Source organism: Jaculus jaculus, chromosome 14, assembly GCF_020740685.1.
Source record: "Jaculus jaculus isolate mJacJac1 chromosome 14, mJacJac1.mat.Y.cur, whole genome shotgun sequence".
Lineage (NCBI taxonomy): Eukaryota > Metazoa > Chordata > Mammalia > Rodentia > Dipodidae > Jaculus > Jaculus jaculus.
The window spans coordinates 78,898,756-78,924,246 of NC_059115.1; the positions used below are offsets into that span (position 1 = coordinate 78,898,756).

The following is a 25,491-nucleotide window of genomic DNA, read 5'->3' on the forward strand; positions in this document are numbered from 1 at the left end:
TGCAAGAGTGTTTGAAGCGTGAATAGGGGGAGGTGGAGACGAACTGAGGCACTGGTGCTTCGAGTTCACTTGTTTCTCAGCCATGGAAGCATAGGGTTCATTCCCTGAGGAGCAGGTTTGCAAGAAAGCTGGAGTGGGCTTGGGATGTGGGGATACTGCATGATTTCAAGTCCTATGCCCATGGTGATTCCAACCTGCATTCTCACTCCTTTTGTGTAAACTCGTACAGATGGGAATTTAATCAGTGAGAAAATACAAAGGACAAAGTCCAAGCCTCATCAACTATAGAGCAAAGTTGACGCTGGGCTTCTGGGCAACACTGCATAGAACCCTGTCTTCTGTCCGGGCTGCTCAGGGTTGGGCAAGGAGCTGGTAGTCACCAAACCGTCACACCAACAAGGACAGCAGGGATGCAGAGGCTGAATACCCACAAGGCCTCACGTGGAGACAGAGGCAGTGGGCCTTGAACTCGCACTGACTCTCAAGCGTGTTCCATTTCTGGGCTTAATGGGTACCTTCTAGCAAGTCACTTTGTTATGTGCTAAGCCAGAATGGTTAAAAAAAAAAGAAAGCCCCACTTGCTTTGAATTTCTTGAGCTTACCTATTGTAAATGCACTAATGTCCTAAATGGAGTTCCCATTAAGGCGTTGGGAACCCCTGAAGAAAGGGCACTTTCCTTTCCTCTTTACAATCCAGTTGTTCCCCATAAAGATGCAAATTGGAGACTTAAGTGTCATAGCCAGACATGTACTGCACACCAAGGTGAGAAAAAAAAAAAAAATAGCGAAGATGTCTTTCTACTGAGCTAATTGCCCAGTTGTCTCTCTTTGAAAAGAAATCCCTTCCATTGGAAAAGCCTTTAAATCAGAAGAGTAGATTCTGTGTTGTATAGAAAGCTCATTTGCTCTCACAAGTAAGCACATCCATACATGGGCAGGAGCTCTGGGGAAATGATTGATGTTTCTACTCCCTGCGGCTCGCGATGCTCATTGAAGAGATTCGAACTATGTCATTGTGGTGTACATCTAGAATTAGAATATGAGTTGGTTACGTTTAAAGTGTCTTCAAATAAAAATAATGTGATAAAGGCAAATACAAACTCATTCTCTGTTTACAAAATTGAATCAAGATCTGCATGAATTTTTAATTATGATTTCTGTCCCATACATTAGTAAGGTATCAGTTGGTTATTTGTGTTCTTGGAAGGAGACACATTTTGATTTTTGTGACATGCTTGTTTTCTCCAACTATCAAGTACAATAATGCATAGCCAGGTTTGGTGGTGTATTTTAAAATGTTTTGCAATAAAAAATGATTATTTTAAACAGCCTGGCAACAAATACTTTGGAGAAACTTTGAAACAGTAGGACTAAGTCCCTCACCTTTTTCCTACTATAATTGAATTTAAGTCCTCTTACTCATTCCTTGTGAATTTTCAAACAAGATTCTAAATAAAATATAAGAAGAATTTGCAGTGTGTTCTTCCATAATTGTTGCATGGCATTCCCTTTCCACATGAATCATTGACAAAAGAAGTACTGAAAAAAATTTTCAGTTTTCCTTTGGCTTACTGTGCTTGATAACTGACCAGATACCTGAAGGTGATGCAACTTGTTTTCCCGAGAAGCTTATGTTCATACTGTAGCTGCGGAATTCACAATCTAAGATCTAAATAAAGAGGAGCTGCGAGGCGAGCATTCAGGGTTGGACATGGAACGAGATTCTGTCTTTGGAGCACCCGACTGTATTTATAAAGTCAATGTGAGTTTGTGTGCTTGACATGGATCGATGGGCTGAGTGTTAGCATCATGACATGCTGCATTATTTATAAACAGCATCCAGATTCTATCTCTTGGTTTGCCCTCTCCTGTCAACTAAAGAACTGCAATATACTCTGAAGGAAAATTCCAGTAGGTTCTTAATGTTTACGCCATTGTTACACATATGATACCAAAACATACAATTACATAAGCTCTACTGATTTTTTTTTTTAAATTTCAAAATGTCTGAATCAGTATGATGTCACTCCCTCCTTTGTGACTCATACCTGTGTAATAAAGCCAGAATCCTGCTGGTGGACACCTATTGCTCCTTTGTAAACCACTTCATGGGTTCTTAGCTTCCTTTGATCATTTTTTTTTTCCTATTTCTTATAGAAAACAATGCTCAAATCTCTGCAGGAACATGCATGCGACCATCTCCCCTCTACTTTCTCAAACCTCTGGTTCATCACACTTTCAGCAGCCTGCCTTATGAAAACACCAACTCTCAGCATCTTCAGCATATGCCCATGCAGACTTAATTGGGTGTCACATCGTCTCCTTCCACTTATGCTCACATAGCCATCCACTTCCAACACTTCTGTCTGTCTTCTGTGCTTGTTGTTTGGAACCTCTTCTTAGGTACCACCTGCTTTCCATTAGCTCCTAAATACAACTAGGTTCCTGCCACTTCCTCCCACCAAAGTTTACTCTGGAGTAGAACATGTTTTTTTTTTTAATTTGACAGAGAAAGAGGGAGGGAGAGAGGAGAAAGAAAGAGAGAATGGGTGCACCAGAGCATCCAGCCACTGCAGACGAACTCTAGAAATGTGCACCCCTTGTGCATCTGGCTAATGTGGGTCCTGGGGAATCAAACCTGGGTCCTTTGCCTTTACAGGCAAACAGCTTAACTGCAAAGCCATCTCTTCAACCCACTAGAGCACTTTTTTCTTTATCAATGATATCTTCATAGGTCAAGAATTTAGGTAAAGCTTGAATTGTGTACAATGTCATTTGACTTTTACCAGTGATTGTTTTTCAAACAAGCCTACAGCAGTTAGAACAAAATGTTGTAGTAACAACAGGCAAAGTCAAATTTCTAGGCTGGCTAACCTCACTTTCTCAGTCACAATATCCACCTGATGTGCTTCAATAAATTTAATGTCATTACTTCCTAGACCAGGCATGGTGATACATGCCTGTGATCACAGCATTTGGGAAGCTGGAGAATGAGGGTTGTGACTTGGAGACCAGCTTGAGTTATATAATAATACCTTGTCTCAAACAACCAACCTGACTGCTAATCAAACAAACAGGACCATCGGTTTCAATGGACCATGCCACCCTCAATTTTTCTCATTTTCTTTTTTTGCTGATTTACGCAGGGCCTTGCTATTCCAAGCTGACCTGGGCCTCAGGGTCCTTCTGCTTCCTCCTCCTTGGTACTAAACCATACTCCTGCCCTCTCGTGCCCCCTTTCAGTCCTCAACTGCCAGCAGACTGGCAGTGATACTGACTTACTCTGTAAATTTGCCTTCATTCTGGTAATCAAGCAACATCACAATCCCAAAGCTGAATGAAGAATTCTGGGCCTTTTGCTTGCTTATCTGAGCTGTCAGTCTGCAGGATATGGCACTGCGCCTCACTCTGATCTCCAACTGGACGTCACTTACTCTATTGGAGGCTTCTCGGCTCAGAGGTCTTGGCTGTAAGGCCATTCTTGTGATATATGGGTCCTGAAAGGTGTGGCAACTTCCTCTTGCCCTATTTGTTTCTTCTTTTAGATTATGAGAACAAGAATTTGTCAACTATGGGCCCCAAAATATGTGATACAACTTTGATTTTTGTTGTACATAAGTGCATTTTGATAACTACTATCTGAAAGACTGATTGTTCGTAATAGATACATACATTATCAAATTCCACATATTGTCAAATTATCTGATTATATGTAGCATGCTAGCTGATTCATTTATAGCGAGGGATTCCATCCATGCTAATAGTAGATTGTGACTCTTCTACCTTTACTATCATAATTTATGCTATTTGTGATTTGCCAAATATAGCTTCATACAAATGAATATTTTCCCACATGGTATGGCACTGTTGCAGTCCAGTTCGCATTGCTGGTAGAAATCACCCAACCAAGAGCAGATTCTGGGAAAAAGAGATTTATTTTGGCTTACAGGCTTGAGGGGAAGCTCCACGATGGCAGGGGAAAATGATGGCATGAGCAGAGGGTAGACATCACCCCCTGGCCAACAGAAGGTGAACCACAGCAATAGGAGGGTGTGACAAACACTGGCAAGGGGAAACTGGCTATAACACCCATAAGCCTGCCCCAACAATACACTCCCTCCAGGAGGCATTAATTCCCAAATCTCCATCAGCTGGGAACCCAGCATTCAGAACACCTAAGATTATGGGAGACACCTGAATCAACCCACCACAGGCACTAACAAAAAAAAAAAAAAAAAAAAAAAAAACTACTTTTCCACATTTTCTTCCCTCTCAAGAGAAGACAGACTGGGAATGGTGGCACACACCTTTCATCCCAGCACTGGGGAAGCAGAGGTAGGAGGATCACAATGAGTTCGAGGCTACATAGTGAATTAATTCCAGGTCATCCTAGGCCAGAAAGAGACCATACCTCAAAAGAAAAAAAAAAAAAAGAGAGAGAGAGAGAGAGACAGAGAAGGCAGGAAGGAAATATAAACTGACTTTCATCTTGCCATCCATTTCTTTTCCTTTGTTCCTTTTTTTTTTTCTTACTTTCTCCTTTTCTTTTGTTTTATTTCCTACAATGCAGTGTTTGTATGAGCTTTGAAAATGTGGAGGGCACAGCCCTCCTCCTAGTGATTCTGATTTAATTGGTCTGGGCTTTAGGCATTTGAAAATCTCCCCAGTGATTCAAATACACAGCAAAGCCTAAAAATCACTGGGTTAGATCATCTTTAATGTACCATTCAATTCTAAAAATTCTAGCTTCTGTTATTTTAAGGGAATCTCCAGAGTGTTTTAAACTACAAAATGTGTCAAAATTTCTCTTTCAAAATGTTAACAGTCCAAAATACAGTTTTGTCTTCTTATGTAGTCAATGTTGAATGATGCCTCGTGTAATTGGGTATATAACTCAAATAGCAAATGCTCAACAATTATTCATGATATTCTTCTGTTAGTTTTCTTCTGTCTGGCCCAGCATGCCAATAGCATTTGAAAGTTATCTAAGATGAAAAAAAGATAGGCAAACTTCTAAATAGCAGCTGAGGAATACCTGAATTGAATTAGCATCTGTGTAGTTTTTGTGTGCACCCATGCCTGGGAGATTTCTTTGTCCATGTATCGTACATGAGCATGAGGGTCACAGACTACTTCTGGACTCTGGTCACTGAGGTGCAGAAGTGGACTGTCATGCTTTGCAGGGACATCAAATTCTTTACAAGTCAAATGAAATCCTAACAACACAGATATCCTTGATGCTGTTAATCCTTTCAGTAACTCAGTATTATTGATTCAGGGATATTGGAATCAGGGAGAAATTATATGTCCATAAAGATGCAGGAGATCCCAGGCCTGTGCATCCCAACTTTGGTTCCTTTCCCAAGTTCTCAAAGAATTGAATTTGCAGGCCAATTCAAGGGTAAATTATGAATGATAAGGTTTATTGTTGGAGGGTTAGGATCCAGAGGAAAGGCAGTCAGGAAAATGCAAGCCAAAGGAAGTTCTCCCCCTTCCCAGGCTGGCTGGAAATGAGAAGAGAAATAGACAAAGGCCCTTCCCACCTCCAGGGAAGAGGCCTGGGGAGCAGGAACCTGCCCACCTGGAGAACAACCAGGATGGCACCAGAACAAGACGGGAAAGCCCCCTGGAGCAGTAGCAATCCTCCTACTTCCCAGCCTTTCTGGGAAGGGGAGATGAGACTGAGAACACCTCCTCTCATCGGAAAGGAGCCAAGAGCTCACCAAAGGGGCAAGAGGATCAAGAGCCAAGACCAGGAGGGAAAAGAGGGGCCAAAAGTAATCCCAACACGTAGTAATGCTCATTTATAAGTGTCCACATCCAGTTAGAATGAGCCTCATCATCAGACTCAGGTGAACTGAGGGACCCGACTGGATGCTGGATCCAAGAGACTCTGCCAACAGGTGTGCTACACTGAGGACGATGCAGGAAGCTGCTATTAAGTGATTATTGTTTGCACTTGTTTTTGGTTGAGACTGGCTCAAATGTGGGTTCTAGTCTTCTCTGAACAGGCAAGATAGAAATCCATAGTTCTGTGAACCAGTTCCCAGCTAACTACCAACTAGAAAGGAAAGAAAGAAAGAAGGAAAGAAAGAAAGAAAGAGAAAGAGAGAGAGGATAACATGCTCCTAAGCCATATCCGTATACAATATTGTGTACAATTTAGTTTTAAAGTAGAGAAGCTACTTTACACCTTTTAAAGAAACTCTTGAAATATACTTTGACCAGCCATTACTTTCAGTTTGCCAAAGAAAGATTTAAAGTAAAACTGCATGCATCAAAATTATTAGAATATAGAAGCAAATTTTCATTACTCAACACAAATGTTTTCTCAAGAGATAGCAAAATAAATTAAAAGGGCAATTGTCAATTAAAAACCTAATATCACTTATCTTGGGTCACAATTTCTCAGGCATTCAGTCATATGGACACTAAAGGGGTTTCTTTGTAAGTTTTGTCAGTATGACTGTGCAAATTCTTATGAAATTTTCCTTATTCTGACTAGTTGTTTCTTATGTGTGCACCACATTTTTGTGTGCTTTGCCAAGTACTCTGCTTATGAAGGTTTCAAAATTCTGATTTGTAAACTTGAAGGCAAAGATTTGGCTTTCTTTCAGTTTTTAACAAAATGAAATTACAGCTGCCAAATCCAAAGGCAGATCAAGGAGGTAAAAGCACATCAAGGAGGTGAAGATGAGCTGTCAATGCAGAAGCCCACATGGTCAGGGTCATGGTACATGAGTTTAAGTGGCATCTGTGTTTTGCTTTCCCACACAGAAATGAGTTGGGATATTCTTCAAAATTAGTTTGCTGAAAAACTTAAGGAATTAGATAGAGTCATGCTGGTGAAGTAAAATGTTTTGATGACATCATGATATTTTATATTTTCAACTTTACCTCTGAATATAATCTTATTTGTGGATATGGGAAAGGACAAGCATATATTGCAAGTATATTCGACTGGCTGCCAGTATATCTAAATCCCTTTAGAGGAATCAGGGAAATATAAACTCACATAAATAAAATGTTACTCTGAAAATACATGGATACCGTAACAACAATAGGCAAATGCATTAATCACAAAGATACCAATATGCAAAGACAGCAACAAGCAAATACAATATTATATGGTTGTAGCAGTTTAATATATAAACAAAAAGCAATGTCCCTTATTATCTTGCACATGGGATTAATGTGGGCTTTTAAATTATGTATCAGTTTCCATTAAAATTGTTCTGCTGACAATACATGTTTAGTGGCATTGTTTTATGGTGTGACCTATACAGTGACTCCCTTTCTTCACTGGCTTGATGTCACCACTCTTGTATCTATCACAAGGGCCAAATACGGGCTGTTCTTTCCCTCTTGTAGTGCTCTTCCTTAACTGACATTACCAGTACACCAGCATTATATATATATACTTGAAGACTATACTTGATACTATCTTAAATAGCCAACTCTATTTAGTCTTTCTTGCCAGGCTGTTTTCCTCCCTGGCTTGTCACACCTTGGTTACTTATTTGTAAGGTTTTCATTACTCATCTTCTCCATACTGTAAGCTCTGTTTCATCTCAGCTGCACTTTGTCTAGTGTGATGCCTGGTGCAGGAACATATGATTAACATGCCAGGGAGTCTGTGATATGTGAACTGGAGACAGACATGAGCATATCAAGAAGACAGAACACATAAAACACTTGAGAGCTTAAATGTCAATGAAATAAATTAGCTGCCTTGCCTAGGCGATACCCACAGTAGCGTCATCACCGAATAGCCTTTTTTATATGGATGAAATGCTGCACAGTTGCATATGCCAAGTTCATAAGCAAATGATCATCACAAAGACAAAAGGTTTTAGATTTTGTTATTTGATTTACTTTTAGTTGTTTTACATTGTCTTCCATAGTAACAGATGATTGCTTATGTGTGAATATACACTTTGCTACATAGGTTTAAAAAATGATTCTTTATAGGTACTGAGGAGATGGCTCAGCTGGTAGAGGTGTTTGCTTGCAGAGCCTGTCAGCCAGAGTTTAGTTCCTCAGCATCTCACATGAAGACAGACAGAAACAGTGGCACAAATGTCTGGTGTTCATTTGCAAAACCAAGAGACTCTGGAAGTCTCTTTCTCCTTCACCCCCCACCACACACACACACACACACACACACACACGCAATCAAATACACAAATAAGTAATACATTTTTAAGATTCTGAATTACAAATGGGTAATGAGAGGAAGTAAGATGGCCCATGAATCACCTTGACAATGAGATCCCTGGCAGCAGCTAGGGGTCAGCGGTTAGAATGTACCTAACTCTGAATCCCAACCCTGAAGCAGGTCCTTCCAGTCCATTCAGACTCCTGGCGAGGGCATGGGAAAAGCAGACAAGCAGTGAGTTAAATTCAGCCGGCAATGATTTCTGGCCCTGGGAAAATGATTGTTTATCCTATTGCCAAAAGGCAAAGCAGCATCAGCTTCCCGAGCCTGAGCCGGCCGTGAACTGCAGACGGAGCCGTAAAGCACAGTTAGGGGAAAATTAAACACATCTGTCCTGCTCTGCAGCAGGCGAGGCCATGAGCCAGGAAGCGTCAAGGAGTAACGCTCCGGATTGCGACAAGCAGAGGCGTCCTGCAGGGCCCGCTCCGGCCGGATAAAGAATGGTGCGACGTTACACTGCTCTTTTCTTGCATGGAGCCTGCTTTCTTGTGCCAATTGCTATTGACGTTTTAAGACTCTATCATCATAGATACTAGGAAACGAACAGAAGAGGCGCGTAAGAAAACATACATTTGAAGTTCAAGGGCTTATTGCAGTTTAACCATGAATTCTTCTCTGAGTGAATCCTTCCATAGGGTATCTCAGATTACAGAGAATCACAGTTATCTTAATTGGATATGAAATTCCTGATAGGGAAGGTTGATTTTCTCTTCAGGTATCAGCCCACATCTGTACCATCCACCATGGTCAGAGTTGTATGTGAAAATTGCAGGTTAAGATAGATCAGCTTTCATGACATTAGCCATGTCATTTACCCAAACCAGGGAAGTGGGGGCAGCGAAAGGGAACGGATCACGGTGCCCTTTGCTGTTGGACTGAACACATTTTACCATGTTAGATGGCTGTGAATATACTGGGAGCCAGAGATGGGATATGTTAGTTGGAATAGATGTCCCTCAGTTGATTCAGGAATTTTATTAAACTTGGCATCACTGTGGGTAGATCCTAGAGTCCAACCCTAAGGTGTCAGGGTGAACTCAGAACTCCACTATAAAGACAAGCAAAGTGCTTAACTTCTGCCATTACGGTGTTTGTTCCTTGGGGGGGGGGGGCAGAGAGAGGGAGAAAGATATTGGGTATGCCAGGGCCTCCAGCCACTGCAAACGAACTCCAGATTCATGTGTCCCCCTTGTGCATCTGGCTTATATTGATTCTGGGGAATTGAACAGAGGTCCTTTGGCTTTGCAGGCAAATGCCTTAACCACTAAGCCATCTCTCCAGACACTCCCTAGTTTTAATGTAAAGCAATTGGGCCATTGTCCTTAAGACTGCTAATGTGTTTGACAGTAGCAGCTTCAATACCCTAAAGCAATCTCTGTACCAGTAAATTTAACTTGCTTATGTTTTTCCATATCATTAGATAAGCACATTAGTAGATTACAAATTTAACCTTGATCAAACTACCTGTGCCTGGCCAACAGCACACAGCCAGCCCTTATGCCATAGTCTAGTTCCCCAAAAGTCCTCTTCAGTATTTCCTTCCCCTTAGAAAGTTCATAAGCCAAGATTCAAAATATAACTCTCTCTCTACTTAGCATTTTCAAACTCTCAGAATAGCTCATAAACCTTAGCTTACCACTCTAGAAGTCATCTTTAGTTGCAAATACCAAATCCATGTCCATTCCTCCAAAACAAAAGTTCCAAAAGACTAACATCCACATGATGAGGTACATTTCATCAAGTACCCACTCCTCAGTGCCAAGTCTGTCACAGTCAGCCACACGTTGCTGGATGAACCTCCAGACCAGACATGGTTATGGGAAGAAGGGAATTTATTTAAGTTTACAGATAGAGGGGAAGTTCCATAATGGCAAAAGAAGCTGGCCTATTTTCACAGGCCCATGTAGAGAAAAATACCTCCACCAAACCATAAGAAAGCACACTCCAGGGACAAACCCCATCATGGCATATTTCAAGTACTTTGCTATCTTTAAATTAAAATCCTGGGTCTGTCCCTATACCTTAGGGCCAGATCCTAGGATCCACCCAGAGTGGTACCAAGTTATAAGCTTTAATACAACTCCTGAATAGATTGATGGCCACTGCCACAGATGTATAAAATCATCCTAACTCACACTATTTGTTGGACATCAGTTCTCTATATTCTTGCTTTGTGTAAAAACAAGATTTTGCTTTCTCCTGGCATTATCCTCCTTACAGCATTATATGTGGGAAAACTTTATTAACGTCAGGTACATTTGACATGCCGGACCTCACTTGTAAAAACTGAACCTTCCTTTCCTGAATTTATTTGAAATAATCTTTCTACTTTTCCTGGAATATGTCTTGATAGCCTCTCCCCTTCTTTCCCTTACATAAATGACTCACTGGCATTCAACAATTCATGCTGAAGAAAAACTCCATTTCCATATCTGTTTTACTATTAGACATTTTTATTTGGGTTGTTCTGCAGACTTCTCAAACACAATTTTCTTTAAAAAACCAAATTCATTATATTTACTAATAGAAATGAATCCTCTGGCTGTCATATATGCAGGAAGCCCAGAAATCAACAGCCTGCTTGTTGTCCTTCAACCCCCACGTCTACATGATCGCAATGCGGTTTTAATGAATTATGCATTTGATCAAATAGTTTGCCATTTTCAAAAAGACTGTGTAAATATTAGTTAACAATATGTTAGCTAAATTGAACAATGCCTTGTAATCTTGGAGTTGGAAATGGAAGTGTAGCTCAGTGGTAGTTCAGTTGTCTATTTAAGTAGGTGGGTGAGAGTCCAGGCCCCAGAATCACAAAAGTGTAATCTCAAGATCTGATAGTTCACACCTATTGTCCCAGAACTTGGGAGGCACAGGCATGTGGAACACCATGAGTTCAAAGCCAGCCTTGTCTACACAGTGAATAGGATAGCCTGAGCTACAAAGGAAGAATTTGTTTTAAAAATGCAAATAAACACAAGAATTAAAACACAAATTTGCCAGGTGTGGTGGCGCATGCCTTTAATCCCAGCACTCTGGAGGCAGAGGTAGGAAGTTGGCCATGAGTTCAAGGCCACCCTGAGACTACATAGTGAATTCCAGGTCAGTATGGACCAGAGTGAGACCTTACATCGAAAAACCAAAATAAATAAATAAGTAAATAAAATTGTTTGTATTGAGGAAACGCATTAAGAGAATGGATGAGGGCTGGAGAGATGGCTTAGCGGTTAAGCGCTTGCCTGTGAAGCCTAAGGACCCCGGTTTGAGGCTCGGTTCCCCAGGTCCCACGTTAGCCAGATGAACAAGGGGGCGCACGCGTCTGGAGTTCGTTTGCAGAGGCTGGAAGCCCTGGCACGCCCATTCTCTCTCTCTCCCTCTATCTGTCTTTCTCTCTGTGTCTGTCGCTCTCAAATAAATAAATAAATAAATAAATAAATAAATAAATAAATAAATAAAAAGATGGTATCTTTAAAAAAAAAAGAGAATGGATGAAAATGTATGGACTAATCATTATGATACTTAGCTAATTGTTATTCCATTATTTTTTTTCTAATAAATGTACACAGTTCTATCTTTAAACAATCAAAAAAATGTTCGCAGGTTTTGTCTATTAGAAATGAGTGGACATGAGCAATCAAGGGGCACAGAAAGTGCAAGTCCAGGCGGGGAGGGTCAGGAAAGTCACAGCGGGCACCGGTCACATGTGACAGGAAGTGAACAGATCTGTTCCACCTGGACCTCAGGAAACCTTTTACGACAGGCCCTCACTAGCGGTCTGAAGCCTAGTGCATTTAAAATTATCATAGAAAGCACGTCAAACATACCAAGAAAGGTCACTAAAGTCGTCCAATGCACAGAATGACAGAATCATGCAAAGGAGGAGAACAGCGGGCGCTCCCGGCGGGCCTGCACCCGGCATCCACACGCGCGCTGCGGCCGAGCGAGGATGCATGGGGGGGGCGAGGGTCTTGATTTTGAATGAGTATGTGCTAGAATGCCTCCAGAACACCGCTCGGACCCTGCCTCTGTCTCAATAAATCCAAATAACTTTCTTCAGCAAGTCTTATCTCTGTGGACATCACGGCAACAGTGAGCCTTCCCAGGAAATGCGTCCTCTTTGAGGCTCTGTTGACCATGCATGGGAGTGTGACTGACAATGGAAAACTGTTCTGGGCGAACGTTCATCTCCATGGAGGCTTTGGCACTGCTACATGACATTGTTGTTGGTTTACAAAAGCTTCACACCTATCCTCACATTTGATCCAGCACCTTGCATTTAAGCTGTGAATCATTTTTTCCTATAACATCTCAATAATTAAAATTTTATTCATTGGTTGATTGCTTAGGAGGTGAGCAGTGATATGGAGAACTTGCATACATTTGTTTTTATTTTATAATATTTATTCATTAATTTATAAGCAGAGAAAATTAGAAGAGAGACAAAGAGCATGGGCATACCAGGGCCTCCAAGCACCACAACCAAATTGCAGATACAAGAAGCACTTTGAGCATCTGGCTATATGTGGATACTGGGGAGTTGAACTTGGGTCCTTAGGCTTTGTAGGCTAGCTTCTTAACCATTGAGCCACCTCTCCAGACCCTCATTCACTTCCTTACCTGGCATTTATGAACTGGGTCTGGGATTAATTGCTGCCTTCATTGTTTCCCCTGTCCTTGGTGTTGAAGAATTCTCTAGAAATATCATTTCAACACCAGTATGAGTGAAAGTAGGTGAGTTTATTTATCTGGGGGACAAAAGAGCTTGAGGTAGCTCTCCAAAGAAACTCTGACCCCAAGCTGAGATTTTATTTTCATTTTCTAGTTTTCATAGCCAAGGGGAGGGGTAAGTGAACAAATGAGGTGTGCTGATTTGTACGTAATTTTTTAGTTAGGCCACTGTAACAATGAACTCCATTTTACTTTGTTTAAGCCTAAACTGTCGTTCCTTCTTAATGCCCCTCTGGGCTCTTTCTGGACAGCTCTCGCTTTGCGTTTCTTTCATCTGCTGACAAACATAAGTTTAGCTCCTCAGCAGCTAATTCTGAATGCCCCACTGTGTAGGTGCTGCGGAAGACGCGGAGACCAAGCTGCCCTGAGCATGCGCTGCTCTGGCAGAAATCACTGTGCAGCCTTAGGGCTGTGAGCCACATCCACCCTCACACACACGCCTATCAATTGTCCTTATAAACTAATCTTAGTGATAACCAGCCAGTAAAACAGGCATGAACAAGACAGGAATCCTCTTAAGGTTACAGTGTTTGTTTGTTTGTTTTAAATATACTAAACTTATAAGAGAATTAAATACTAAAAAGTTGACAAATAGAGGAACATACTAACTTGGTTAAGCACTTTAATGCCAGTCTTATATAACCTTATAAGTATTATTATGACCAGCTTAACATCAGCAAACTAATGCTTTAAATTTACAACCTGAATATCATAGCATCCTGCTATCAGCTAGGGCCATCCTTTCTTAGTCTGATATAAACTCTTGGCTAATAGTCATCTTAATCTGAAGTAGTCTGTAATCTGATCAAGCACTTTAAAAGTTGGTTAATTATCTATGTCTTTAAGGCTGATGTTTAAATTTATTAATACCTGTATTTACATACTTTTACCTTATAACCTGCGTACCCATTTTATAACTATCTTTTTAATGAAATCTTTAACATCTAACCTTTAACTTTTTAGTTTATCTTTTTATCTAGTTTATCTCATTATAATTACCAGCAAAACTTATATTATTATTATTTATCATAAGACCTTTTAATATGTCGATTTAGGTGATTTTCTATTGCCCCCAAAAGTCTCTTTGAAATAACCTTATATACAAGAGTTACCCATACTTGACTTACATTATATACTTAGAATATGCATATATATGTTATCATTTGTAACATTTTTATCAGCTTTCTGAAACACATATTTTTAAAATATGAAAGCAGATTAGGACATTATTAGAAAGTTTCTGACAAATTTAACAGTGAGCGCTTTTGAATCCTAACCCAAACCTTGGGGCTGTTGTCCGCGAGCAGTTCCACGGAAGCACAGGGAGGTGAAGTAAATGCAAACACTTCCACGGGTCTTACAAGAAGTGCCCAGCTGTCCGCAGCACCGTCCTGCTGGCACCGGCCCCGAGATTCCCGTGTCTGCAGCAACCCCGGCTCTGCAAGGCAGGGAGCCAAGAAAGCGGAGCCAGCGGGGACTTCCCTGGGGGGCGGGGGGCGTAAACCCAAAAGTGGGGGCTGCCTTGACTCCCTGTCCAGTGACACTCGTGGGTCACCCCCCCTCGCCCGGGGCTGGGCTGGTCCTCGCGCGGATCAAGGCTGCAGTTGCAGGTGGCTGCTGCTGAGCCCCGTTCTGCCCTCGCCTGGGAGACGCGCCCCAGCCACGTGAGGACAGGGCAGGGGGCTCCCGGCTTTCTGACCCTGGCCCCAGAATTCACCTGCTGCCCATGCACTTTTTGCCCCCGGGAGCTCAGCAGGGCAGCACAGCCCTTCTCTGCCAGTCTCCGCTCCTCCTCTGGGAGGCACGTGGCTGCGCTGTCCACTCGCAGGTGCTGAGCCTTTTGTAAAACCTTGCCGGGAGACCTTTGGTGTGTCTTTTCTCACCATTTAAGCCTTTCCTCAGTGCCAGGCCCTGGAGTGGCAGAATTCCCCAGTAGCCTGGACATCACCACCTCCACCCACTTCCTGCCCTGTGCCCTTGATCTAGCCGGGCTTCACTTCTGCCAGGCAGGCCTCATTCCTGGGGGCAAGGAGGCGGGGGAGGTGATCTCTTGCCTTGAAGCTTCTGGGTTGAGTCTAGCTGAGTTGTTGGTTTTTATTGTCATTTCTGCTTTTGTTTGTTTGTTTGTTTTTAACAAGTGGAGAGTTTTGGATTTCTCTCAGGGCTACAGGGCAGCTTCCCTGATATTGCCATTTTATAACTTTTGAAAGCTCCGCTTTCTTGGATTTCTTGCATTTTTTCCCTGCCTATAATCTTAGATACTTTCAGTGTTCCCTCTGGGGGGCATTCGACCTTGAAAGGTGGCTTGTCTTAATTTACAGAGGCGAGCTGTCTTAGTATTGTAATCTTCTGAATATTCCCTTTTGAAGCATGGTGCATTTTTTATCATGCAGTCTAGGACACTGGGCTGGGCGGAGCACTTCCCCAGAAATGGACTTCCCACGGTGGAGGTGCTGCCCAGCAGACGCGAAGACACAGCCTTCCAGAACACCCAGAACACGCGCTGCCCGCGACAGAAATCACCCCGCAGCCTTACGGTTGTGAGCCACACCCATCCTCACACACACACCCTCATATCAATTGCACTTTTTTTAAAGATTTATTTTTATTTAGTTATTAGAGACAGAAAGAGGGAGAGAGAGAAAGATAGAGAGAGTGAGAAGGGGCACACACTCATGCACCCTCATGTGCATCTGGCTTACGTGGGACCTGGAGAATAGAACCTGGGTCCTTAGGCTTCACAGGCAGGTGCCAAAACTGCTACGCCATCTCTCCAACCCTCAAGTGCACTTTTCATATAGGCTCCAGATGGCCAATTCCCCCACACTTTTATTTATTTATGTATATGAGTATAAACATTTTTTTTTCTATTTAATCCCACTTATAACTCTGATCTAGTCCCTTGCTGAACCATGGTCCTGATGGGAGCAATTTCAGTCCTCCTGACAGAAAGAGGGCCATCACCTTAGATCTGCGTCCAGGCCTGGGCTTCCTCTGACAGGGACTAACCAGCACCGGCCCCTCCAGACCTCCAAATCACTTCAAGTATAATTCACACCTGACTAGTCAGTTTTAAATTTCAATTTAAACCTCAGTTTTAAATTTCAATTTCCAATTTTCAATTGGCAATTATTCTGGAGAGTTCTTTCTTGCTTCAGACATCTGGCTCAGTCTTGCCTCCTTCCACTCAGGAACTCCAGACCAGGGTTCCACAGCCTCCTAGGGCCACCTGAAAGGAGACCTCAAATTCATGTCTTGGGGGTGTGCTTCCCAGTTCAAGGGACTTTTGGCAGACTGCGAGGTCCAGGAGCAGAAACCTTTCCTGACCAGTGGGGGTCGTGGTGAAGGACACTCTTGCTGGGGCTTCCAGAGTTGTTGTGGGAAGATCATTCTAATCTAACGCCAGTATGAGTGAAAGTAGAGGAATTTATTTATCCGGGGACCGAAAGAGCTTGAAATAGCTCTCCAAAGCAGCTCTGGCCCCAAGCTGAGATCTTACTTTAATTTTCTAGTTTTCATAGCTTAGGGGAGGGGTAAGTGAACAAATGACATGTGACCATTTATGTATCAACCATTTCTGTGGTCAGGCCACCTCAACAACGACCTCCATTTTACCTTGTTGTAGCCTAAACTGTCTTTCCTTCTTATTGTCCCTCTGGGCCCTTTCTGGACAGGTCTTTCTGGGGTTTTACCATCTGCTCACAAAGATAAGTTGAGTTCCTCAGCAACTAACTCTTACCATAGCTCAGTAAATCAGTTCACCTTTTAACTTTAATTCTACCACAACAGCATCTATCAACAGGATCAAGAAAATTCCCCTCATTTTTGCTGGACTACCATTTCTACAGACGAATGTCATATTCTTTTGCTCTCAGCTTTTCCTCCTCCATCTGATCCTTGCAGGGCAGTGAATCATTCCAAAGCATAAGTGTGGTGACGGTGTTTGTGATGTCCAAAACTACTTTGTTTTTCTTCTATGGTTGTTAGAGGTAAATGCCAAAATATTGGCATTGCTTATAATGACTTTTACAAACTTTTCAATGACAATACACAGCCTTTTGATCCTTATCCCACCCCATTTAACTCTCTTGTTCATCCTCCCCCAATCCACTTCCACTGAACTCCTTTATTCAAACCGTTCCTACTTCTGTTTATGTCTTCTTTCTCTCTATTTTAATCCACGGCCACACATTGATGGGCCCAGTACTGTGAGGTAGCAACAGCTGCTGTGAGGTCCTGAATGCAATGGCCACCTCGTGCTCAGCTTACAGACTCTACAGCTCACTTCTCAAACCTCTGGCTGCTGCACTCTTTCCACCACCTGTTCCACAATGTGCCTGGAGCCTTGGCATGTGTTTAGAGATGCCCCATTTGGATTCTTTCCACCACCTGCTCCACAGTGTGCCCGGAGCATTGGCAGGTGTTTAGAGATGCCCCATTTGGTGCTAACCACTCAATTGTCACGTGTCGGCACTTCTTCAACAGGGTTGGATTCTCCACAGTAGTCACTGCCATCTTCAAAAAGAAGCTTCTGTGAGAGCAGCACTAATCTATGCATGTAACTATAAGTACAGGGAGGAACTTGATAGGTGCACCAGAACTATTTAGCCAAAAAGTAGCAGTAGCTTTCCCCCTAGGGCCTATGTCTTTTCAAGCCTAGGCTTTGGACTAGGTTTTTACTGCCATGCATGAATTTCCTCCCATAGAGCCAGCATCCATTCCAATTACGAAGCAATTGGTCCCCTTCAGAACAGGCATGACACTGTTATACCAGTGGGCATCTTGCCTAGCTGGCCAGTAGTGTAGCTTGAGGGTCCACTTTTGATTAATACTGTTGATGGCTTTCTCCCACAGCATTTTGCATAGCGCTTTCTAGCATTATGACAGCTGGCAAGCAGGGAAGAGGTTCACATCTCAGCTCCAGCTTGATGTTTTAATATCTTGGAACCAACATATATCGTGTCTTCAGCAGTAGCATCTTAATATCTAGTGCTATGATCACATCTGACTTCATCACTCTACATTCCTACATGCCTCTAAAGCTATGCTGATCTATGTAACACACCTGGAATTAGATATGGTCCTTTGCCTTTGAATACGCTGTGATTCTCTCCTGGAATGTGGAACATATACCCTCCCTCGTCTTCATTGCTTGGGAGTATTGAGTCCATATAGAAGCCCCCATTGATGACACAATTTAGATCGTGGAAAACATCACTGGCTTTAAGACTCAGCTTACCACTATCCCATTTATACAACGAAACACATTTACAGAGGGTTGGTAGGATCTCTGAGGCCCGAGCAAGAACAAGTGGTCTCAGGAGTCAGCAGCTGAAGAGATTCTTAAGCAGAGTGTCCAGTGCAGCATGGGGTCTGTATGCCCCGGCCCCCCAAACAGATTCACTGGGGCCCATCCAACCCGCTTGCCCAGCCCAGGCCAAGAGGAAGCGAGCCGCTCTCCAGCCTGCTGCTGTGGGGGCCTCCCTGTGTCTGAACCGACTGCTGTTGCCGTGCGGTGCCCAGACCTAGCGCTAAGCGGCCCCGGACGTGGCGAAAATTCTTGACCACCACTGCATTTCTGTGTAGGAGACAAACATGCGCAAGTTATTCTGTGGGCACAGGTGCCAACCCCAGGGATGTGGGCTGGTTTGTTGTTATGCCTTCTAACTCTCTGTTACTTTAGGCTTCAAAGTCTTCCAATAGGTCACTAGAACATTTTTTTTCCCCAGTAACCAGGGCACACTATGTTATGTGTTTTGCCCTTTTCTCCATCTCCCATTTAACATTTTACCACTTTCAGGACATGATTTCCATGTTAGTCTGTATCAGGTCCGCAAGTTCCTCCTATCTCGATAAATACGCCTCTCTATAGGGTCCAACAAAACTCCACGCCAGTCCCAAGGTCCCTGCTGACCGAATTTCTTTCTGAATTCTGTGGTGAACACAATCCTATCCAGCCGATTGAACTGGACATCAAACCCTAATTCTTTCATGCCTACTTACCTCAGTAACATCTATCCGTCCTGCCCTGTCTTCCAGCCCCGGGGATTCATGGCAAGTGTCCCTAATACTCTTGTGAGTCAGCCTACCGGGAACTGACTGCCAGCATTTCACACACATCCTGCTTCCTTTGACTTGGAGATTGACAAACACTGGCATTTCCCAATTTCACTACATCTACAGCACTCAGACTGACCCCTACCGTCGTGTACCCCAGCCTCACAAGCCACGCTGCGACAGTCTTCTGCTCTTTGCCCTCAAGTCCTGCGTGGCTCATACACTCGAGAGAATGCCGCTTTGTGTGCCTGAAGTTTGTGTACAGCTGTAGGAGGCCCCGGCAAGCCCGTTATTTCTCTCTCCCCCTCACTTTCTCTCACACACATACACATATTCCACCTCGATAATAAATAAATATTTTAAAATATATGCATCTTGGGCTGGAGAAATGGCTTAGTAGTTAAGCACTTGCTTGTGAAGCCTAAGAACCCTGGTTCAAGGCTCAATTCCCCAGGACCCACGTTAGCCAGATGCACAAGGGGGCGCACGTGTCTGGAGTTCGTTTGCAGTGGCTGGAGGCCCTGGGGCATCCATTCTCTCTCTATCTACCTCTTTCTCTCTGTCTGTTACTCTCAAATAAATAAATAAATTGTGTGTGTGTGTGTGTGTGTGTGTGTGTGTGTGTATATATATATATATATAATTAGTCATGTAATTTTCTGTTCATAATGTATGCTGTATAAAATTGCTAAGATTGTCTTAACGTGCAGATCTGACTCTGTCAAAATTTCCAAATATATTTCACACTTTCATTCCATTTTCATCCTATGAATTTTCACTTAGCCATCTTCACTGAGCAGGTGTGTCCATTCCCAATGAAACTCTTCATACTAAATTATTTTTCAGCCATACTAAATTATTTCACATTACCATAACATATTTGTTCATTCATTTATGTATTTCTTTGTAAAGATCTCCAGGTGCTATGCACTATTTTTATGTATCATATAATTTCCTTCATATATCATATCATTTCTACCATATCATATAATATGGCCAATGACTTGATTTATATAATTGGCAAAATGTGACTTCCATTTAAATTTTTGTAACATTTTAATGTGATTAATCTGGAGAAAGATGAAATAAATTGTGTGAAAGAACTTGTAAGGGACTATACTTATAGGGAATTATGAAGTTGGAGACCAAGTGCTTTTTTTTTTTAATTTAAATTATATACCTTATTTCTTATTTGCTTACTTCAGAAGGTAACATGTTCACCTATAAGGTGCCTTTCAAAACTTTCTGACATTTGGTCAATCTGACTAAGGTTCCCCTTGTATAATAAACCACTCCCTTGTTCTAACCTAAAGACTACCTTTCCTTCCAGATTTAAATGGAGCTGCTTTTGGGTTGTCAGGCTGTGCAAGGACAATCTGAAAGGTATTTTTGTTCTTGCATTTTTATTTATCTAAATGAATTTCATGCCCTCCAAAATAGTTCTGAAATATTTTCACAACGAGGCTGATAGCCTAATCCTTTACTTGTGTTGGGGTCATGTCTTCTGGTGAACACTGTAAGTGTGATCACTTAGTTAGTTTGAAAGGGTATAGTTGAGCAGCAGTTTATTTTCTGGCATCAATTCTGCTCCCTCTTTCTTCATTAATTTTACATTTTTTTAATTTTTTTATTTTTTATTGGGAGAAACAGAGAGAGGAGAGAGGCAGCTGGATAGAGAGAATGGGCACACCAGGGCCTTCAGCTGCTGTAAAGGAACTCCAGATGCATGTGTCACCTTGTGGGTCTGGCTTCTGTGGGTCCTAGGGAGTCGAATCTGGGTCTTTTATCTTTGCAGGCAAATAAATGCCTTAACTACTAAGCCATCTCTCTGGTCCTTCGTTCTTTTTACATTTTAACTGACCAGCTCTTTATCTAGTACGTCTCTTTCATGTAGTAACTCTTCATGTACAGGTATTAAGAGCCAAACAGCACTTCGGTAATCTCCTTGGAAACCTTATTATTCCTATCCAAAATGGCATAAGATACATTGAATATCTCCTAAGTTACCTCTGTGACAACTTTGCCAATTGCTTGTCTTTGCGTCATTGGTGCCTTTGCTCGTTTTCACACTTCTTGTCAAGATTCTGCCTCTCAAAAAGCACCTACGAGAAAGCTGCGGACCGAGAATCTTTGCTCTGGCGCTGCTGACTCTTGTGTTGCAGTCTCTTTCTCGCTTCCATGCCCACCTCACCCCCTCATGCTGGCCGGAGGGTGCCAGCTTGGCCCTAGTGGAGCTGCAAAGAAGAAGAGACCTTTGTCTGCCAGTCTTTAGTCCTCTGCTTCCTTCAAGCCTGTAAGCATCCTATGTCCAGAGCAAAGGACATGGACAAAACACATTCTGAGGATCCAGGGTAACCCTAGCCTTCTTGAGTGAAAGGAAATTGAAAGTTACAAAGCAACATAGGATGCAGACAGGAAAACGACTGAGGTGTCTAGTGAAAACAGTCAAGGACTGATATTTGGGAGTGCGTTTTGGGGAGCAAGCTAGTATGTTTCAATGTCAAGACCAAAAATAAAAACACAAAACAAACAAACAAACAACAACAACAAAACATAGTGAACCTGTTTCTTTGTTCCTCAGGTGATAGTTGTGATCCCAATCCATGTGAAAATGGTGGCATCTGTCTCTCAGGACTGACTGACGACTCGTTTTCCTGCGACTGTCCAGATGGTTTCACTGACCCCAACTGCTCTAGTGTTGTGGAGGTTGGTAAGTGAAAACTCTTCTTATTTCTTCATTCTCACAATGGATTGATCATGAAGGTGCTTTCTGGAGATTCTAAATAAGACCACCATGTTTGTGGTTTCATTTACTCATCAATATACCTTCAATTGTCAAATCTACTGTTAGTATTTAAAGGAGATTGTTGCTTCTGGTATTCTTAAGTAAACCATGTCTTTTTCTATTTAGAGATTAGCCCCACAATTAAAGAAATCACAAATAATACTTTATAAAAGCCAGATGTCACAGATATTAAAAAACATGAGAATTTATCTAAGATAATTGTCATTTTGATTTATGAAAGTTAAGTTGCAAATATAAATGCAATAGGACTCCTAGACTACACTTATTTTGTGCACATGTGTATGTATGTATGCATATGGACACACATGTGTGTTCCATGCATGTGGAGGCTAGAGGACAATATCTCACACCTTTTTCATATATTCTCCAGCATATTTTTGGGATGGGGCCTCTCACTGAACCAAGAACTCACAAATTCAGCTAGACTAGGCAGCTGGCCAGCCTCAGGGATCTTCCTGCCTCTGCTTCCCTAGCCCTTGGATTACAGGCATATACCAACATTCCTGGCTTTTACATGGCCGCTGGGGCTAGAAGTCAGGTCTTCACACTTGTGTGGCAAATACTTTACTGCCTGAGTCATCTTCCAACTCCACAATAGGACTTTTGAAAGGTCTGATAATACGCATTAATATTTATTGAGTTCTTCTATATTATTACTTTTCTGAGAACATAAGTATGCATTATATTTCTAAAAAGATAAATAAGACAGTATTCCATCCAAAATGTTCTTCAGCCATTTCACAAACACTACAAATATTCTTACCAGAATGTTGGGATAAAATTACATTTTAGTAAGTGAGTTTTAGTCCACCAAGTCCACATTAACAGTGTTGGCACTTTGAACAACCCAAATCACAAGCAGAGACAAATGTGTTACATAAGTTTAAAAAATTGTAGAAATACAAATATCAAACACTTCAGTCTTCAAGGGCACATTTATAAACATTAATTCAACATTCATCATTTTATGAGAAGACTGGTTTTATAGAGAAACATTTTAAAAACTAAGCTTACTTCATGAGTCTGATGCTCAGATTTATCATGATATATTACTAACACTATAATTAAATTTATAGAATATATATATATATATATATATATATATATATATATATATATATATATATATATGACTGTATTGGGTAGTCGCACTATACTGTTTGCATACATATCTGTATGGAATGTATGCATGTGTAACTGGATGCACCAGTGTGTAAAAGTGCTTGGGGGTGTGTGTAGCTGTGTGGATGTGAGACATCAATGTCGTATATATTACTCTATAATTCTCTGCCTTACTTTTGAGACAGTATCTCTAACTGAACCTGAAGCTCACCAATTTATCTAGATTAGCTAGCCTACAGACCCCAGGGATTTTCTGTCTGCCTTACCAGTGCTGGATCAAAGGTGTGCACAAAAGCATACCTGGTGTTTTTTGTGAGTGTCGGGGATCAAAGCACAGGTAGCCATGTTTTTACAACAAGGGTTTTACACACTGAGCTTTCTATTGAGCCCTATACTGTAGTATTTGAGACTACACTGTCATGACATGTGTCACACAACCTCACGTGTCTGTGAAAAGTGTTTTGGAGAGAAGAAAGAAGTAGGTGGCTTTGCTCTATAATTCAGCAGAGCATGGAGGTTATCCTGATTCCAATTCAATATGCAGTAGATATAGCATTGAACTAATAGAAAATAACTCTCCGACAAGTTAAAAGGTCTGTTGTTCCTTAAGTAATACTTGTATTTTATAAATCCCTGTCAAAGTGTTACAATTAAAGGTGAATAACAGTGTCTGAGTCTGATAACTCCTTAACCTACGTTCTCCTTATGTACTTGCTTTTCTACGACCTGCTTCTCAAATCTATATTGTCTTGCATATGTTAAAGAAATATTGAATATGTATTGAATAAAACTAGTTAGATTGTGGTTCTTTTAATAGGTAGTCAATTTTAGATTCATCATATTCTTTAAGCTTTTAGGATCAAATACCTGTACCATTACTACCTTAAAGACATCCCTATACATCTACTGGCATCTTTTTAATTTGAAAATTAACCAGTCTTTCTGTGGTCATTTTCTCCACTGTTAGATAAAGCAAAGCCAAAAATCACAGAACATGCTGGGATTTTATACCCCCTCTAAAAAAAAACAACAGAAACTGAAAATTGGCATTTCAGACCATATTTTAACAGACAAAAGGCTATGACATACTTTTATTTACACATTAAAATATAAAAGATAGGGTTGGAGAGATTGCTTAGCAGTTAAGGTATTTGCTGCAAAGCCAAAGGACCCAGGTTCGATTCCCCGGAACCAACATAAGCCAGTTGCACAAGGGGGTGCATGCTTCTGGAGCCCTGGGGCATCCGTTCTCTCTCTCTCTTTCTCTCTCTCTCTTTCTGTGTCTCTCTTCCTCTGTCAAATAAATACATAAATGATAAATAATACATAAATCTTAAAAAATATAGTAAAGATAAAAGTATAGGCATTTCATTTTAAATTTTATTTACTTATTTTGCAGGTATGTGTATAAGCAGGCACACACCTGTGTTTGCTTGTGTACGTATGTTTGTATACCATGGTCTCTTACTGTGGCAAGCTAGCACCAAATTCATGAACCACTTTGCATACCACTCTACCTGGGTGTGGGAGAATCTAATCTAGGCTATCAGACATGGCAAGCAAGCACCTTTAACCACTTAGCCACCTCCCTAGCCCTAGAGGCTTCTATTCTAATTGAGCCATATAAAATTTATGTTCATATAGAAAGTTTTATACCTAAGTACTTCAATGTGTTCAATCTCTGAAAAGTACTAAGACTCATTTCTGAGATCTGGAGATAGCAATATGGAAATGTCCAAGTGTCCTGGAGCAAAGCAGTCAAAGGCCTCCATTGCCCATCCTGGAATCTGAAGGCACCAGCCAGATGAACCTGTGTTTTGACAGATGTACCATAGATGCTGGCTCCTTCTCCTTGGCGCCATTGGACAGGCCTCCAGGTAGCTGAGCCCCATTTCTGGCTCACATTCCTAGGCAGCACTGTGGCATTTAAAGATGAATGTGGACATACTCACTTATACAGAATACCTAGACAGCAATAAATATTGTAGCATTCGCTAATGCAAATTTGTAAATTGTTAAATTGTTTAAGTTCTCTGGCACATTTCTGTGTATATCCAATAAACTAATAACATATATAAAATTATATACACATAATGCCTCAATGGAATCAAAACGGCACAAAATAAATCACTGTTTTTTCTTGATAAGTGTTGGGGTCTTAGGTGTAGCTGCTCCGTGGTTTGATTCTTACTTTTCCTCAGTTGAGGCTCAGTGCTCCATCACCAGCATGACCCAGTGAAACCAGTCAATAAAAATAAGTGCTTAATTTTCCTTCATTCTTACCAGAGGTTTATTAAGTCTGACTGAGAGATACTTAATGATGAAGATGTAAACAAACTCCAATTTGATAAGGAATAGGTAAAAAACGTGTGAAATACATAATAGAAGCCTATAGCATCATAAGAGTATGAAAGAGTCTACTGTAAGCTTAGTGTTAGGGAGTTTATTCAAACCTGAAAAATGTAAAAACATGCAAAAATAATTTAAAAATAATTCTAATCTAGTAAATAAGAAGTTGAAATTATCTCAGAGAGAAGACACTATATGTGGAAAAACAGGAGGT

General features: G+C 41.4%; 1 protein-coding gene across 2 annotated transcripts in view; it reads left to right on the forward strand.

Moving 5' to 3' along the window:
• Edil3 (EGF like repeats and discoidin domains 3) overlaps nt 1-25,491 on the forward strand; it is a 413,243-nt gene that overhangs the window by 105,603 nt on the left and 282,149 nt on the right. For both annotated transcript variants that reach the window (XM_004651638.2, XM_045133604.1), the window contains exon 2: nt 21,582-21,710. In XM_004651638.2, the coding sequence (XP_004651695.1) occupies nt 21,582-21,710 (129 nt within the window). The remainder of the gene's footprint in view (nt 1-21,581; nt 21,711-25,491) is intronic.